This window comes from Loxodonta africana, chromosome 6 (assembly GCF_030014295.1).
Source record: "Loxodonta africana isolate mLoxAfr1 chromosome 6, mLoxAfr1.hap2, whole genome shotgun sequence".
NCBI lineage: Eukaryota > Metazoa > Chordata > Mammalia > Proboscidea > Elephantidae > Loxodonta > Loxodonta africana.
In genome coordinates this window covers 46,493,965-46,510,663 of record NC_087347.1, presented here as the reverse complement: position 1 = coordinate 46,510,663, position 16,699 = coordinate 46,493,965, and the positions used below count along the sequence as shown (strand labels likewise).

Genomic DNA, 16,699 nt, shown 5'->3' with positions numbered 1-16,699 from the left:
ACCCTATAGGACAGAGTAGAACTGCCCCATAGAGTTTCCAAGGAGCGCCTGGTGGATTCAAACTTAACCACTATGCCACCAGGGCTTCCATCTTGTACTAAAGCAATACAAATATAAGGATTTACATAACATCGCCAGCATTAATAAGTGGCTTCTTTTAATTCACAAAAAGGCTACACATTTTTTTTCCCAAATAAAATTTCTTCTACTGATACCCTTCTCTTTGCTCAAGAGCAATATATTCCTTAAACCTTCAGACTTTCCATTTAAATTCAAAAAAGGATAAACATAATTCCTTGAAGTTATGCCCAAAACCACCATTCCATCTTCCTATATAAACTTTAAAAAAAAGATAAATCTAGCTTTTGGAGATATCTCCAGAATAAACAATAGGTCATCCTGAAAGCAGCAAACCAAGAACGAATCATTGTGTTTTGAAAGAGGTATTTTATAATTCTCCCCACTTCTTAGAAACTTGGTGCCTGATTTTTAATAATGCACATTTTAAAAGAATGATTACCAAAAAAATGAGAGTTAAATACTGAACCTGGGAATAAAGAGCTCAGGAAAATCAAATAAATCAAGTCCATCTTCAGTTCTAGTCACAATACTTAAAGGCAATTTTACCCAGTTGATTCCGGAGGGCTTCTAACACATGCAAGCTACCAGTACCTGACACAGAGTAGGTTCTCACGAAGTTTTAAAGATGACTAGAAATATCATAGGGCAATTATGGACAATTCATAAACACTTGTCGTTAAGCAGAAAATGCTTCCATTTTTCCAATACACAGAGGCAACCAAGATCTTTGTATGGGTAAAAGAAAATTTTGTAATGACTGATATTTTCCTTAAAATTTCAGTGAAGCCTTAGATTGGATTACATGAAAACACCTCCCCATTTCTTCCAAATTTCCCCAATACTTTCCTTTACTGCATAGTCAGCACAGTTCTTGCACTCTTGGGGTGTAAATCCAACGAATTCTCTACCTATAGTACCAATTCCCCGAAAACTTGCCAACTTTTGAACTTGAGCTTCTATATAATGAGGAGGCATACTAGAAAAATGGTTCCCAAGGACACTGTAAGCCAGGTATGGAGAGTCTTCTGAGGTTTCTCTAGCTTCTTGGTGTTCAAAACTCCCTACATTGCAAGCAATTTCAATTTTCCCATCACGTGGAAAAGCCATTGCTTGGACACCCTTCAGTCTATTTGCATTTGAGCCCCAAATGACACCAGCAATCTTTTTTCCTGCAGTCAAGTCTTGAAAGTCTATAGTAACATTGCAGTTCATCACGTAAGGGCTAGTGCCGACACCTAAATCATTAGAAAAAGTATGTTAATCAAGCAGATTAAATGCCTCATTTTGACAATTTTGTTCTTTAATCAATTTTAACCAAATAAAGTTTCCTCTACTTGGTTTTATTTCAAAATAATATAGTCAAGGTCATTAGTCATTAGGGAAATGTAAATAAAAACCACAATGAGAGATTATCACTTCACTCCCCCAGGACAGCTATTATCAGAAAAACAAGACTAAGTTGTGTTGGTAAGGACATGGAGAAATTGGAACCCTTATGTGTTGCTGGTGGGAATGTAAAATGGTGCCACCATTATGGAAACAGTTTGGCAGTTCCTCAACAAGCTAAACATAGAATTACCAGATGACCTAGGAATTTCACTTCTAAGTATACATCCAAGAGATTTAAAAGCAGGGACACAAATAGATATTTTGCATACTAATGCTCACTGCAGCATTATTCACAAAAGGCAAAAAAAATGGAAACAACCCAAGTATCCATCAACAGATGGCTGGGTAAACAAAATGTGGTATATATACACAATGGAATATTATTCAGCCACAAACAAAAATGACATTCTGATACATGCTACTACGTGGATAAAACCTTGAAAACATTATGCTGAGCAAAATAAACCTGACACAAATATTGTATGATCCTGCTTATATGAAATATCTAGACTAGGCAAATATAGAGAGACCAAAGTTTATTAGTGGTTTTTAGGGGCTGGAGGGAGAAGGGAATGGGAGTTATTGCTGAAGGGGACTGAGTTTCTTTCGAGGTGATGAAAACTTTTAGAAATGAACAGTGGTGATGGTAACACAACATGGTGAATGTAATTAATGTCACTGAATTGTACATGTAAAAATGGTTAAAATAGCAAGCTTTTCGTTATATATATTTCACCACAATAAAAAATTTTAAAGTGCAAATATTCATCAACTCTTTGGAATTTTCTAAAGGTTTTAGAAAATTTTCTTTTTTTTTTAAATAACAGAGCCAGTTAAGCAATAAGCAATTCAATCTACTCTAAAAGTATCTGAAGGATTCTTCTTTCTAGACTAGTGAAGAAGAGCCCAGACTTCCCAAAATACCAACACAGAGAGCAAAGCACACTTGAGAATTAGGTATCAGTAGTAGCACAAGGTCTGGGCCTTTCAGGCATTGCCAAGGCCATCTCCATGGGAGTGAGAATCTAGTGCCAGACCTAAGATCTCAGAGACAGTTTATTGTACTCAGTACCCACACCTTCCTCTTTACACAAACACCTGTCAATATTTAGTTAGGTGACATCAGGTTAAAATGAGCCTCAATAACACTCTTAGTTAGGGAGGAAGGTCACTAAAAAATGACAAACAGCCTTGGAATTGGGAAGGACAAAGGGACTCTTCCCTCTTACAATGATGTGGGTTTGGCAGAGTCTAGAGTGCTCTGTAATTATAAACCTTGTGCTTTTCTTTTGCTCAACCTATTGGAGGTCCTTCTCTCTTCCAACCCCAGCTTCCAAACCTTCCTCTGGGCCTGCCACTGCCACCCTAGAGCCCTGATACTCTAGAGCCCAGGATCTAATGTCCTGCTTTTCCCTGCCTCCGGGGTGGTGCAGCTCACGCAACACAAATAACTCTGCTCTAATTATAGTTTATATTATAAGATGGACAACTTGGTTAAATTAGCATTGGTATAAAAAGCTTAGGTTTGCAGTTTCCTCATTTTTTGGAAACCTTACATTTCTAAAGAAAAGTTGACTAGGGATTAATGGGGGATAAAAGGCTGACCTCATCTGCAGCATATGACAATTCCTAAACTACTATTTCGACATGATTTTATTATCATTACCTTTTCATGCCACTTCCAAACTTATTGCTCATAATGTCAGTGCCCACCAGAGAAGCACCTTTTGAGGTGGCTCACTTTCCCCTAGATGGCTGTGGTTTGGGGGCTTTGTTCCCAAGCCTGGCTACTCTCATACTAATAGACGTTTCACAGAAAATCAGTACACGGAAACCGCATTTCATCTTTTCCCACACATACACATAATGAAACATTTCAACTCTCGAGGTTGGGCCTCTTCCTACTGGGAATTCTGCAAGAATGAATCAGATTACAGTATGTCTCCATAATGCTGATTTCATAAAAAACTAAATTTCCTAGCAGTCAATATATCTCTCCCCCATAATCTCATATACCAGTCACTTACTCTAAAAATCTCTGAGAATTATATCAGTGTTAACATTTCACAGAGTACTATTGGCATTTTTTTTTTTTTTTTTTTTGGTCAATGCTGATGTTGGCATTAGTTAGTGGAAAACATTCAAGCATGGTTTATCTTTCCTTAGCCCCTCAACAGGTAATATTACAAATAGTCCCATTTCCTAAAATCTGATACAGCTACTCTCTTCCGACTCAAGAAGTGGCACCATCTTTATCAATGATCCAACAAAATAATTGGGTCATGTTCAAGTTTTGCTGAAGACTCTATATACACTGGGGCTACAGTCAGTGCTATTATTCGAAATACATATCTGGTCTATTGTGCTTTGCTATTCCATGACTTTGATGTGCCCAATATGCATTAGATATTCACATGTAATTTATCAGCTTGGGGGAGCACGTAACCTCCAACTGAAGTTTCTTCCTTAGCTCCCAGGACACCTCCTCCCTCCCCCCTGTCCCCCACTACCACACGTAGATCATTTCATCCCTATAGTCATGGGATTTTCCTGAGTCTCCCACCCAGCATATTCCAAGGCAGCTTTTACCATCATATGCCTGGTAAGTGTCCCCTTTCTAGTAGAGTTTCCAAAGTTGATCATTCCTGCTAATAAATGAACTCACTGCCTAAGAGAAATTATTAAAGGTAGAAATAGTTCGGATGTTAAGGCCTGAGCACAAGAGTTCCATAAAGAATAGACTTGTCCCAACACTAATTCATTAAAATGAAACCCTGTTTTCAAAATTCCCTCAAAAGCATACTTAAAGGTAATTATTCCTTAAAAAAATAAAATTAAAAAGCAGAAATAACTTTTATATGCTCTTTTAAATAAAATAATGGGTAACCACTTAAAAAATACAGAAACAATCATTTTTTATTTATGCCCTTGCTATGTGTGGGTATTTTAAATTCTTCTATTACACCTTAGTTACACTATGATTTTATTTTGTTGTATTGCTATATTTTATTCAAGTAGTGAATAAACAGAGACAGCTAATGAATCGGAAAAGTTTCTGACCTAATCAGGGTAGTAACTACTACCTCCCTGAGGAGTTATGAGGCCATGACCCATTTCTCCCTTAAAAAAAAAAAAAAAATGAAGAAAAGAAATCCACTTTTTCTTCCCACATTCATGCTTTTCCAATTTCCTCCATTTAATCCTTCCAAGTCCAACATCAATATGGTGATCTAATTGCAATGAACCAAATTCTACATTTAAATCCAGCAGTTCCATTGACATTATTCAAACACTGAATTTGATTTTTTATGTTAATTTAAACCTAGTAAGAATTTTTAACTAAGAGAAATAATTAATCCCAGCAAATCATACTTCTAGTTAAATGTCATATCATTAAAGTGATTCCATTTTTTGCTCTAAAATTAGAAACCTGATGTGAAAGTTTGTTTCTCAGTTTGCGGTTTCGCTCCACTCCTGCCTCCTGCAGATTGGCACTCGGCTGCTCTGGTGGCAGCATGCACCCCTCACTGCAAGGCTGAAATTCCAATTTTATTCCAACGCAACTGTCACAACGCCCTGAAGCAAGCTAAAAACAAGGGGGAAAAAAATCTATGGTACGATTTCACTTTCCATGTGTTCTTTAATGAAAATTTTATCATTCTAAATATTGGTGTTTACTTTTAGTTAAGTACTTTTTTTTTTTTTTTCAAAAATAAAAAGAAACTGAGATTCAGTTGCTATTATTTCACAGGGAGATATAACAGGCCTGATGTTTTCCTGACAATTCTGTTATTTTTCTTGTGTGGAAACACTGTATTTATCATATACTGTACGGTTGGTGATTCAGATATTGTGGAGACCTTATGGTGAACTGATATAGATATAAACTTTTTATGCCAGATTGTTTAAGCAGAAAAAAACCAAATGCACTTAATTAACATCTGATGTGTAGCTTTTGCAAACACAAATGCAATATTTGTGTTTGAGCACTGGCAGTAATGACTGTGAACTATGCTATTAATGTCTGGTTTAAAGATGCTTGTGGTAGGACCATGTCTGGAATAACACAAATAAAAAACTGCATTCAGACAAAACAATAGTGAAGGGCCCATTAGAAAAATGAAAAAGCAGCACTCAAAAGAAACACATGTACTCCTTTTCCCTTTAGATCTAAATTATTCTCAGAAATAGTTCCAGGAACCATCATTTTCAATAAATCAAAGGTGAAAAGATTCTATATATTTTTCTCCACAGAAAGATTTTCATTTTAGGGGGTCAGCAGTTCCTTAGGAATGCCTTTAGAAGTTCTACTTACTATATTATGCTCCTCTTTGGTGGCTGGTATTAAAACATGTATGACGAGAGAGCCAACCGAGGTGGTCTTTTAGGATATGTGGCCTTTGTTTTTTTTTAATCTGAAGAGAGAGCTTCAAATCTGTGGATTACATTACAATTTGAATAAAGAGAGATACTCACCAACCAATGTGCAACTTCCTCATTAAATATGTTTTTACTGAAAACCTGCTGAGTGCCAAGAGCTGTGCAGGTTACTGGGTATAAAAACATGAAGAAGGTAAAATAAGATAAAACCCTAGCATATATGTGGTCTTTGCTTCACAGTAACAGAGCAAGACAACAGATTCAGAACATAGGTTCAAAAATATAAACAGTTATTACACCAAAAGCAATTAGGTATCATTACATATTGGTGCTTTAAATTTGTTAGAACATGTACTAAAGAGAAACCACAGCTGGAACAGGACACTTGATGACTAAAGCCATAAAATTCAAATATAATTGCTAAATCTGATGCTCCCATGGAGGAAAACTGCAGGACTCTTACCCATGTGGCTGAATCCACAGAAAAGAAAGCTAGAGAAGATCTGCGTGGCACAGGGTTGGGAACTGCCCGTGATGGGGTTGAACCCAAGTCCCACCTCTACGTTCTCTCTGCTGTCTTTCTGCAAAATAGCTATGACGTTTTCCCACTCCGCAAGGAGTTGTGAGCCTTAATTTATTGACTTTGAATCTTTCAGAGTAACAATTACCCTGAAGAAGGAACTCAGAAGTAGTGCACATTAACATTCTCATGTAGTAAAGCCAGCCCAGGTGAGAGGAACCTCAGGTGACTTGACTGCTCCCAAGTTTTTCGATAGTACAACAGCGCCCTTCCTGAGTTCATGCAGAAACAGTCTGTCCTTCAAGTTTCAGCAATAGATTATAAACTTAATTACACATTGAGACAGACTCTCATTTTCCCACTATTCCACCTAGACTTACTAGCTAACATAAGAAGACAAATGAAAATAGGTTCCTAAGAACATGACTCATTTTTAAAGTAGAAATGATTTTTCAAAGACTAGGTTAAAATATTTGGTGTAGAGTAAATTGAGTTATTGAATGTCAAGAAAAGTGCTCGCTGCTGTACTTCTTATTTACAGTAGAGAGAAGTAAGCACTGGCAGCTCTCAGCAACTAAATGACTAAACAGAAGTCCTCGATTCCAAAATGTACCAATCACCTCCATTTATGAGTCCTAAGACATCATATGAAACAATAGTTCAAAGACTTTTTCCCTGTATTTTTTTGAACAATGATGCATGCATGCAGGCAGTTCAGACAACATACCAGACAGCAGAGTTTAAATCATTCCATAAATGTTTAGGATTTTTAAATATATATCTATAAAGTGTTTATTTATAGACCAAAAAGTATCAACTATTACTGCTTTGCCCTCACTTATGTTCCCCATGAGCTGGCCAACTACAAACTTTTAAAAGGATTTGGCTTGAAAGATTTTGTGTGTTTGGCACTGACTAAAGGTGTTAATCATTTGAGTTCACTTTTCTGTTCTCTTCTGTTTATAATATTCTTAGGGAGCTTCAAAACAGAAACCTGTTCTCTTATAGATTCTGCTTCCTCTCGGGTAACTGCATAAATTAATTTGTCACCAGAATGTTGACCACAAGTGTTAAGCTTATAGCACTGATCATTTCTATTTAATTTTTTTTAGGAAGAGAAATAAACATAGCAACAATATGTTGAGGTTTTTTCTGTTTTGATGGGAGGAGTGGAAAAATCTATTGAGAAACACTGATGCAACCCAAAAAAGGTTAGAAAAATATGTAAAGCCATTAAATCAGAAAATAAAGGGGGAAATCACTATTGTTGGGAATCAAATTTATTGAAAAATTAGATGAATAACATTCCTACACTAATGATAGAGGTGTTATAAATTCTACTTCAAAGACATTACTTCAAAAATGAAAGCATTTTACTATTTATAAGTAAAATTTTTAAGGGAGAATAACTAAGCACAACCTAAGATTTCAGTTAATCATGCTTCTTAAACTCTAATCACATTCTGGTGAATGGAATATTAGAAACTAATCATTTATCCACTGTCCCTTACTTGAAAACATTCATTTTTCTGCTACTAGCACCTGCTTTGAACCTATTAATCGAGGTGTCACTCTTGGCAGGGCTGTTCTAACACTGTGGTGAGGGATACTGCCCGACCTTGGCAACTTTCATCACTTTCTTGTTTCTTGGACAAACTAGGTTGTCAGGAGATATTACTCTCGTCAGGAGATACTAGTGGAAAAGACATACAGGGTTGTGCTATGTTTTCCTTCTTACCTGTAAAAACATATCCTGAACCGTCCATCAAATTTCATCTGAATGAATGCATTCAAAGCCAGCTTTTATAAAATGGAATGCTGATAAATCTTAATAATTACCCTTCAGGAAGAAGATGGAAAATAATCACAAGATTGATTTAGAGAAATTATGAAAATAAGTGCCAGAAGCTTAAGAATTTAAAAACATCTTCCTGATAAATATATATGATACAAATGTTAATATGTACATATATATTTTACAATATTGAGATCATACTGTTTATACCACTTTATATCCTTTGGCCTTGACACCAGCTACTTCCTTTGCCTAAAACTCTTCCCCACAGCTCCACGTGACTAATGGCCTCATTCCTTCAAGTCTTTACTCCAACATGGCCTTCCCAATGAGGCCTATTTCAGATTATTCCATTTAAAATCACAAGCATCCCACCCCAGAACTCTTGACGCTCCTTACCCTGTTTAAGGTATCTTTTTTCTATAACACTTATCACTTTCTAACATACTATGTAATTTAGTTGTTTATTAGGCCTGTTGTTTATTATCTGTCTACATACCACCCCTCACTAGAATATGAATTCTATAAGCACTTATAAGTTGTCTAATGATGATAGTGTCTGGCATATCCCATTGCCATTGAGTCAACTCTGACCCTATAGAACAGAGTAGAACTGCCCCATAGAGTTTCCAAGGAGTGGGCGATGGATTCCAACTGCCGACTTTTTGGTTAGCAGCCAAATGCTTAACCGCTGTGCCACCAGGGCTCGTCTGGCACATAATAGGTACTTAAAACATACCCATTGCATTAATTAATTAGCTACAGATTCTCTCTACACTGTATTGTATTTTCCATGTCTAAAAATTCTTCCCATACTACATGTTTAACTGCTCAATAATAGTCTTTACCTTGGATATGTTAGACTTTAATCATTCCCAAACACCGGACATTCACATTGCTTACATTGTTTGCTATTATAAATAATGCTTCCCTAATTTTTTTTTTTAAACATACTTGGACAACATACCTTTTATTATTCCTCAGGGTTTGCCACTACAACTAGAATTTCTGAAAGGCGGTTATATACATTTTTAGAATTTTGGATACATATCACCAACCTATTTCCAAAAAGTTTACACCAATCTATGCGACCATTAGCAATATAAGTATATCTAACTACATCTTCACCACTATTAAATATTATCTTAAATATCATCTTTAAATGCTTTTGTGCTACTTTTGGCATCTTAAAGTTTTAACTTAGGTGTTGGGGATTTTGATGAACTTCATGTAATTTACAGATCTTGTAGGGTAAAAATAGAGAATAAATTAGAAATCCCAATGAGTGGTCTGTATCACATCAAACAACATAAAATAAGTATCTTCTCCACCACAAGCAACCATAAGATGAGACTGGGAGGCAATCTTCACTTTAGTTTAAACAATTACAAATCAAGTTTGTTCTGAAGAGAGGAGATACGATTAGTGATAATATTAGCACTTGTTCTTTAACAGACACATGCTTTTTACATCAGCTTAAAGCTCTCCAATATCAACCCATTCATTCTCATAGCACCACAAAAACAAGAATTAAGTTATTCAAGTGTTTGCTTAACCTAACCCTAAATCCAGTTCTTCTGTATTCTAATACCACGGGGCCTGTTTCCAACTCCTGTCCACCTAACCCTAAACCCAGTCCACCCGACACTGATGAGGTTTCAGTGCAATCCCTCCAGTCTTTACCGAAGCTCAAATTAGAAACCAGGAAACAGATTTCTGTAAATGTAGTCACAAAAGTTACACTTCTCCATTTGTGAGACAAATCATGGTAAAAATTGTGAGGTTCAAATTGGCAGAAAGCAGTTTGTTCATTCTTTCCGTAACTAAATACTGAAACACATTTATAATAACTTTTTAAAAATTTTTGTATTTTAGTTCAGTAAATCTCCTCTTTACAGGGAAGGAGAAAAATGACCATTTAGTACCAGGTCCACCTCTTTATAGACTTTTTTTTACTGCCTACCCTTATAAGAAAGATACTATTATTATGTCCATTTTATAGATATGAGAACTGAGGCTTAAGGAGATTAAGGAACTCTCCAAGGTCACACAGCCAGTAAACAGCTAGGCCATATTTGAACTTAGCATCAAAGCCTGTGCTTTTTTCACTGCGCTACTTGACTTCATTATGGATGCTGTCATTCATTTAAGAGGATTCTGTGCCAAGGTATATGTGTAGATGATTCTGAAGGGCTTTGGCGGAGCTGGGCCTTGAGGAAATATGTTTCTTATGCTCACCTACCTATTGCTCCTTGGACATCTAGTATTTTAAGCAGTGAAGTGCTCAGCTGCTAACCAAAAAGTCATCAGTTCAAACCTACCAGCTGCTCCGTGGGAGAAAGATGTGGTAGTCTGCTTCTGTGAAGACTACAGCCTTGGAAGCCCTGGGGGGCAGTCCTACCCTATCCTATAAGGTCACTGTGAGTCGGAATCTGACTCAATGGCAATGGGTTACTATAGTTCCTGGGTGGTGCAAATGGTTAATGCTCTTGGCTGCTAATTGAAGCATTGGAGGTTCAAGTCCTCAGAAGCAAGGCTTGGTGATCTACTTCTGAAAAATCAGCCACTGAGACCCTATGGAGCACAGTTCTACTCTGACACACGCAGGGTCACCCTGAGTCAGAATCCGCTCTGCGACGATGACTGGTTTTAAGGTACTACTGAACACCAAAACGTTACCTAACATAGTTTAATGTGTGACCCCTACAGAAAGTATTTGAGAATGAAAGAATAAAGACTCAAATAAATGTCAGTAGGACAGTGGAACGCAGGAAACAGGGATGGGTTTTGGAGGAGGGCACTAGGTGCTGTCTTTTCTTAAGGAAAGTCCTCAGCCCAGGGAGGCAGGGAGAGGGGCTGGCGTAGCAGCATGAGGCAAGAGTTGGTGAGAGCCAGAGGAAGGGAGAGGCCTTCCCTTCCTCGTTATTTGTTTTCTCTGTTCTAGGAGCCCACTGCCTAGGAAAGCTTTTCCCCAGGGGTGCCTCTAGAACCGATTTGTAGCTGTAAGCACCAACTTGCCATGCTAGATGTTCAGGTACTGAAATACTCTCCTACCTGCTAAAAAGTAACTGCTATCCAAGTCCCTACATTCCAAGTGTCCACTCCAGGACACACATCCCCACCACCATCCAGCAACAAAAAGGCTAACACCTGGCACAGCAGGGGGCCTCCAGGAGCCTTCCCATCATCAGTGGCATGCTACATGGGTTGTTACATAGTTTGAATATCACCCCGGGAGGCTTCATCAAATATCTGACAAGGGGCTCTAGCCTAGCTGGTCAGCTTAAGAGGGCCTGGGTGGAAGTAAGAGCTGAGGGTAGACCTTTACCAGATTCAAGAAGGAGCCATGACTGTAAGCCTCTCTGCATTATGAGAGAACAACTAAATAAGTGGCCCCAGGATTCCATTATCAAGTTTTAAGAACAAAACAAAGCAGAACAAAAGTCATGCGCTAAACCTGTTAATCCACATCTTTGTGCAGGTGCAGCCCCCAGGTCAGGTTTCAGAACGCTGAGGTCTCTCCTTGTGAACCAGACTAATTGCTTCCTTCTCTGGACAAGACTGCACTTCTCAGGCAGGTCAGCTTCGCCAAAGAGAGACACACTGCAGCCAGGAACGCATAGGACCAAGTTCTCTGTGATGCCTACAGGCAGAACGGAGGGAATTCTTCACAAATTCAATTTAAAATCAGGCCTGATAAAGGAAAATTAAGCATATAATGTTATACAAATTTAAAAAGTAAAGTTTGGGCATGATCAATTCTTCCTTAAAGTTAGTTGCAAAATGAAACTGTACATTTGTGTATACAGCCCATTGCTGTTGAGTCCATTCCAACTCACTGTGACCCTATGAGTGTCATGGTGGAGCTGTACTCCACATGATGTTCAATAGTTTATCTGCTGGAAGTAGATCCCTAGTGAGGCCTTTCTTCCGAGGAGCCTCTGGATGGGCTCAAACTTCCAAACTTTCAGATAGCAGTCAAGCCTGTTCAGAGTTTACGCCACCCAAAGACTCCCACCTTACAAGGAGGCTAGAATTTCCAATCCATTACAAATCTAACTTAAGAAGGAAAATTCATCACTAAGATTAATGGTATTGGTGTCTTCAATTTATGAACAATTTTATGATAACCTCAACGTGTATAAACTGTTAAGAGATATATAAAAAGTTTAAGACCGGAAGGGCCAGATCTGCACTGCCCAATATGGTAACTACTACCTACATGTGCTATTTAAATTTAATTGAAATTGAATAAAAAGTCAGTTCTTCAGTTGCACTAGCAACATTTCAGGTGCCCAATAGCCACATATGATTAGTGGCCTCCAAACTGGACAGAGTAGATATTGAACATGTCTACCATCACAGAGGAAACCCTGGTGACATAGTGGTTAAGAACTACAGCTGCTAACCAAAAGGTTGGCAGCTCAAATCTACCAGGCGCTTCTTGGAAACCATATGGGGCAGTTCTACTCTGTCCTATAGGGTCACTACGAGTCAGAATCAACTCTACGGCAACAGTTTTTTTTTTTTTTTTAATCATCACAGAAAGTTCTATTGGACAGCATGGGCCAAGATATTCTGTTGTCGTTAGTTGCCGTCGAGTCGATTGTAATTGTGATTCACGGTGACCCCATGTGTGCAGAGTAGAACTGCTCCACAGGGTTTTCAATGGCTGATTTTTTGGAAGCAGATCACCAGGGCTGTCTTCCAAGGTGCCTCTTAGTGGGTTTGAACCACTAACCTCTCAACTAGTAGTTGAGCTCAGGGACACAGCTAGATATTCTGTAAAGAAGTCTAGTATGGAAACACTAAACAAAACCTATTGCTGTTGACTTGATTCCATAGGGTTTCCAAGGCTGTAATCTTTATGGAAGCAAGCTATCACATCTTTCTCTCGTGGAGCAGCTGGTGGGTTAGAACCACCAATCTTTCAGCAAGCAGCCAAGCTCTTACCCACTGCGCCACCACGGCTTCTTAAGGAGCAGATAATTGGAGGTTATTCTGAAGGTTATTCCTCCTTCTCCTCCATTCTTTGCATCTGGTTCTCTGTATCTGACCTTATATTCTCAAAGCAGAGTACAGAATTGCTTTCCTTTTTTTTTAGATAACTGCTTCAGAGGACCTCTGCTTATAGCTAATTGCATCTTTTCATGGTGCTTATTACAGCCCCCTGGTGTAGTGGTTAAGAGCTATGGCTGCTAACCAAAAGGTCAGCAGTTCAAATCCACCAGGCACTCCTTGGAAACCATATGGGGCAGTTCTACTCTGTCCTATAGCGTTGCTATGAGTGGCAATCAACTTGGACAGCAATGGGTTTGGTTTTGCAGGAAAGACAGAGGTAGTGTGAATTTATTTGTCTGATGGATAAAATGTATATACTTCAGGGGAATCTGAGTTCTGGCCTGGGACAGGAGTGTGAGCCTTCTTTGTCTGATGGTACATCACGAAACATCAGAGGCTGATGAAACATCAGGAGCCTGTGCCCATCATAAGGACAGGAAACCTCTCTAATTGCAATATTAGGGTTTCTTATTTGTTTTTAATGTAGGCTGCTGTGCTGATGGGAAGGGGTGCAATGTGAATGACACTGAAAAAAGATTTTGTACTGTTGGGACATAAAAAGTCTTCAGGAAATGTTCCTTCTTTGAGTCAGGCAGGAATTCGGGCATTAGAAGCCCACAGTGTTGTAGACACCATGAAGCCAAGAAAATCTCCTAAATTTACTGAAGTTGTAAAAGATCTCTGCTTCTTTAACGTTATTCTAAGATACTAATTCAACTCAACAGCACTGGGTTGGGTGGTTTTAAGATACTAAAGGGCACAGCTCCCTGGGGTAGGGGGAGGGGATGGGGCCAGATGCCAGGGACACAGACATAACCTGAGTTTTAGGAAGTGTAAAATAATGTTTAGGCAGTTTCCTAAATTCCTCCCTCAAGTCTGGAATGACTGCAGGTGGGGGAGGTAGGAGAAAGGGGAGCAGTTTAGGAGAGTTAAGATGCGAAGATATCTTAATTTCTAACAACTCTCTTTTCGGGTCACCTTTATCTTTATCCAACCATAGCTTAGAGTGAGTCACACTCTGTCTGCAGCAGGAACCTAAAGCACAAACTGTGATGCCTGAAAGTCTTGCCTACTAAATACTATGACATTCTGGCTCTGCCCAGCTCATTGCCTACTCAGGCCGACTCCTCCATTTGGAACTACAGTTTCGGAGTATTGCATAAGTTTATAAAGCAGAATGCCTGCAGAGGAGGATTCCTGGAGCCTGGTTCGTAAAGGGCAAAGCAGCAGGGATATTTGCAGTAGGAACCTCTAGCTGTCTGTATCTGAGGTGTTCAAGGGCAGAGGTGTATTCTGGTTTACAGGAAATAGCATATCATTTGGCGGTCATAAGACGTAGGTTTGAATATCGTTTCTGCTCCTTAACAGCTATGTGGGGGTCTTGAACAATTTACTTGACATCTCTGAGCCTCAACTTCTCTATCTGTAAGATGGGGAAAAAAAAAAAAACCTCCTCTGAAGTGGAGCCTGGTGGCGCAGTAGTTAAGAGCTATTGCAAGCTACAGCTGCTAACCAAAAGGTGAGCAATTTAAATTCAGCAGCTGCTCCTTGGAAACCCTATGGGGCAGTTCTACTCTGTCCTATTGGGTCACTTTGAGTCAGAATTGACTTGATGGCAATGGTTTTTTTTTTTTTTTTTTTTTACAGGTTCCTCTAAAGCACTAACTTCTTACCCAGAATTTGTCAACTGAAAGAAAAAAATTAAACTTTCATCCTGCCTGTCCCACATGAACAGTATTAGTGGATAGTCTGATAGCCCGAACAAATGAGGGAAAGATTTTTTTTAATAGAAAAAAAAATATCCAACTAACAAATGTAGGATTAGAAAATCACCATTTTGCAGTCCCTCAGAAAATAATTGTTTCAAGCAAAGTGCATCAGTGGACGAAACCCTCATGAAAAGTTGATAGGGAACTTTACAAAGATGGACAAAGACAAGTAATCTTTGCATCACCAGGAGTCAGCCAGACATTGTGGCCTCCTGATACAATAAGCAGGAGCCCTGGTGGTACAGTGGTGAAGCACTCAGCTGCTAACTGAAAGGCCTGGGGTTTGAACCCACCAGCCGCTCTGAGGGAGAAAGATGTGGCAGCCTGCTTCCGTAAAGATTACAGCATTGGAAACCCTATGGGGCAGTTCTACTCTGTCTTATAGGGTTGCTATGAGTCAGAACCGACTCGACAGCAGGGGGTTTAGTTTTGACACAATACAGCACGAAGCACATAGTCCACCTTTGATGAATTCTTTCGGGGGAAAAAAAAAATGACCCTCAATCAAACCTCTAGAGCTAATGTCTGGTTTACAAGAAATGCAGGGGAGAGAGATACCAGTTAAATGACCCCACACAGAAGCAAGTGGGCAAATCCAGAATGCAAGTATTCTACAGAACAACTGACCCAGTTTCTGCAACAGTGAATGGCAAGGGAAAATAAAGGAGAACAGGGGACTGGTCTAGATCAAAAGAGACTTAGAGGTACAACAATCAGCATGATGTGTGAACCACATGCAGATTCAGATTCCAACAACCCCACTATAGAAAGGCATTTTCCCAGATTATACACTATTTGATGGTACCAAAGAACTCCCACTTTGTTAGGTGTGATGGTATTGTGGTTATGTAGGAAAATGTCCATATTGCTTAGAGATGTGCATATTAAACATGGAGAGGAGAAATAACATGATGTATGGAATTTGCAAACCTACACTACTGTTCCCCTCCTAGACTGGTATGTCCCTGCTTTCTAGAAAAGCATCTGCATATTTTAACAACACTTCTTTTCCATTATCTCTCCTATACAAATTCATGGTGGAAACCAAACTTCATTGTTCTGTAATAAAGAAAATGAAATATTTCATTATTCTCATTACAATGAGAGATAACCAAGGCTAAAATGATATTTTGTACTCAGTACAGTAAGATACACTCTTCATACTCAAACTTGTGTGTCCAGTGTTTATAAACCTGCAAACTCAAGAGTCCATGGCAGGTAAGTGTTAGTAATTTCGCTGGAGAAATAACTTTAGACTGCCTGCATTGGAAATAAATATCTCCAGTTTACTCAGAAGAACATTTACTAGCAAGCTATTTTATTGGTGATATAAACTGTATACTCAAAAGAGCTCTTTTAAATTTTCTCATTTGCTTTTCACAATTAACCTTTGCAAAGGTCATCCCTTGTAACTTCGAATGCCCACAACATGCAAATCAAATAGACCTCTTCAGGAAGATAAAAATACTGAAAACCTCAAGCCTGTGGAAAATAAAGTCTTTTCAGTTTCTGGCACTATTAACTAAAGCAACAATTCTGTATACATATCCTATAAAAAAAATATAAAGTCACCATTAACTACAGCCCTCTTAGCTGTCTGTTCAACCCCCCACCCCCTACAGAGAAGTCAGACTTTCCAAAGCAGGGATTTTATCATTTTCAATGAAACTCAAGACACCAGAACTTCTAACTCCTGCTTCATAT

The 16,699-nt window shown here is 38.6% G+C and overlaps 1 protein-coding gene across 1 annotated transcript in view; it reads right to left on the bottom strand.

The window, feature by feature from the left end:
• Positions 1-4,672: 4,672 nt before the first annotated feature.
• The window catches only part of FTCDNL1 (formiminotransferase cyclodeaminase N-terminal like), a 38,184-nt gene continuing 26,157 nt past the window's right edge, over positions 4,673-16,699 (bottom strand). Inside the window, exons 3-4 of the mRNA XM_010586376.3 lie at positions 11,623-11,808; positions 4,673-5,056 (exon numbers count right to left, since the gene is read on the bottom strand). Of these exons, the coding sequence (XP_010584678.2) occupies positions 5,037-5,056; positions 11,623-11,808 (206 nt within the window). The 3' untranslated portion in view covers positions 4,673-5,036. The remainder of the gene's footprint in view (positions 5,057-11,622; positions 11,809-16,699) is intronic.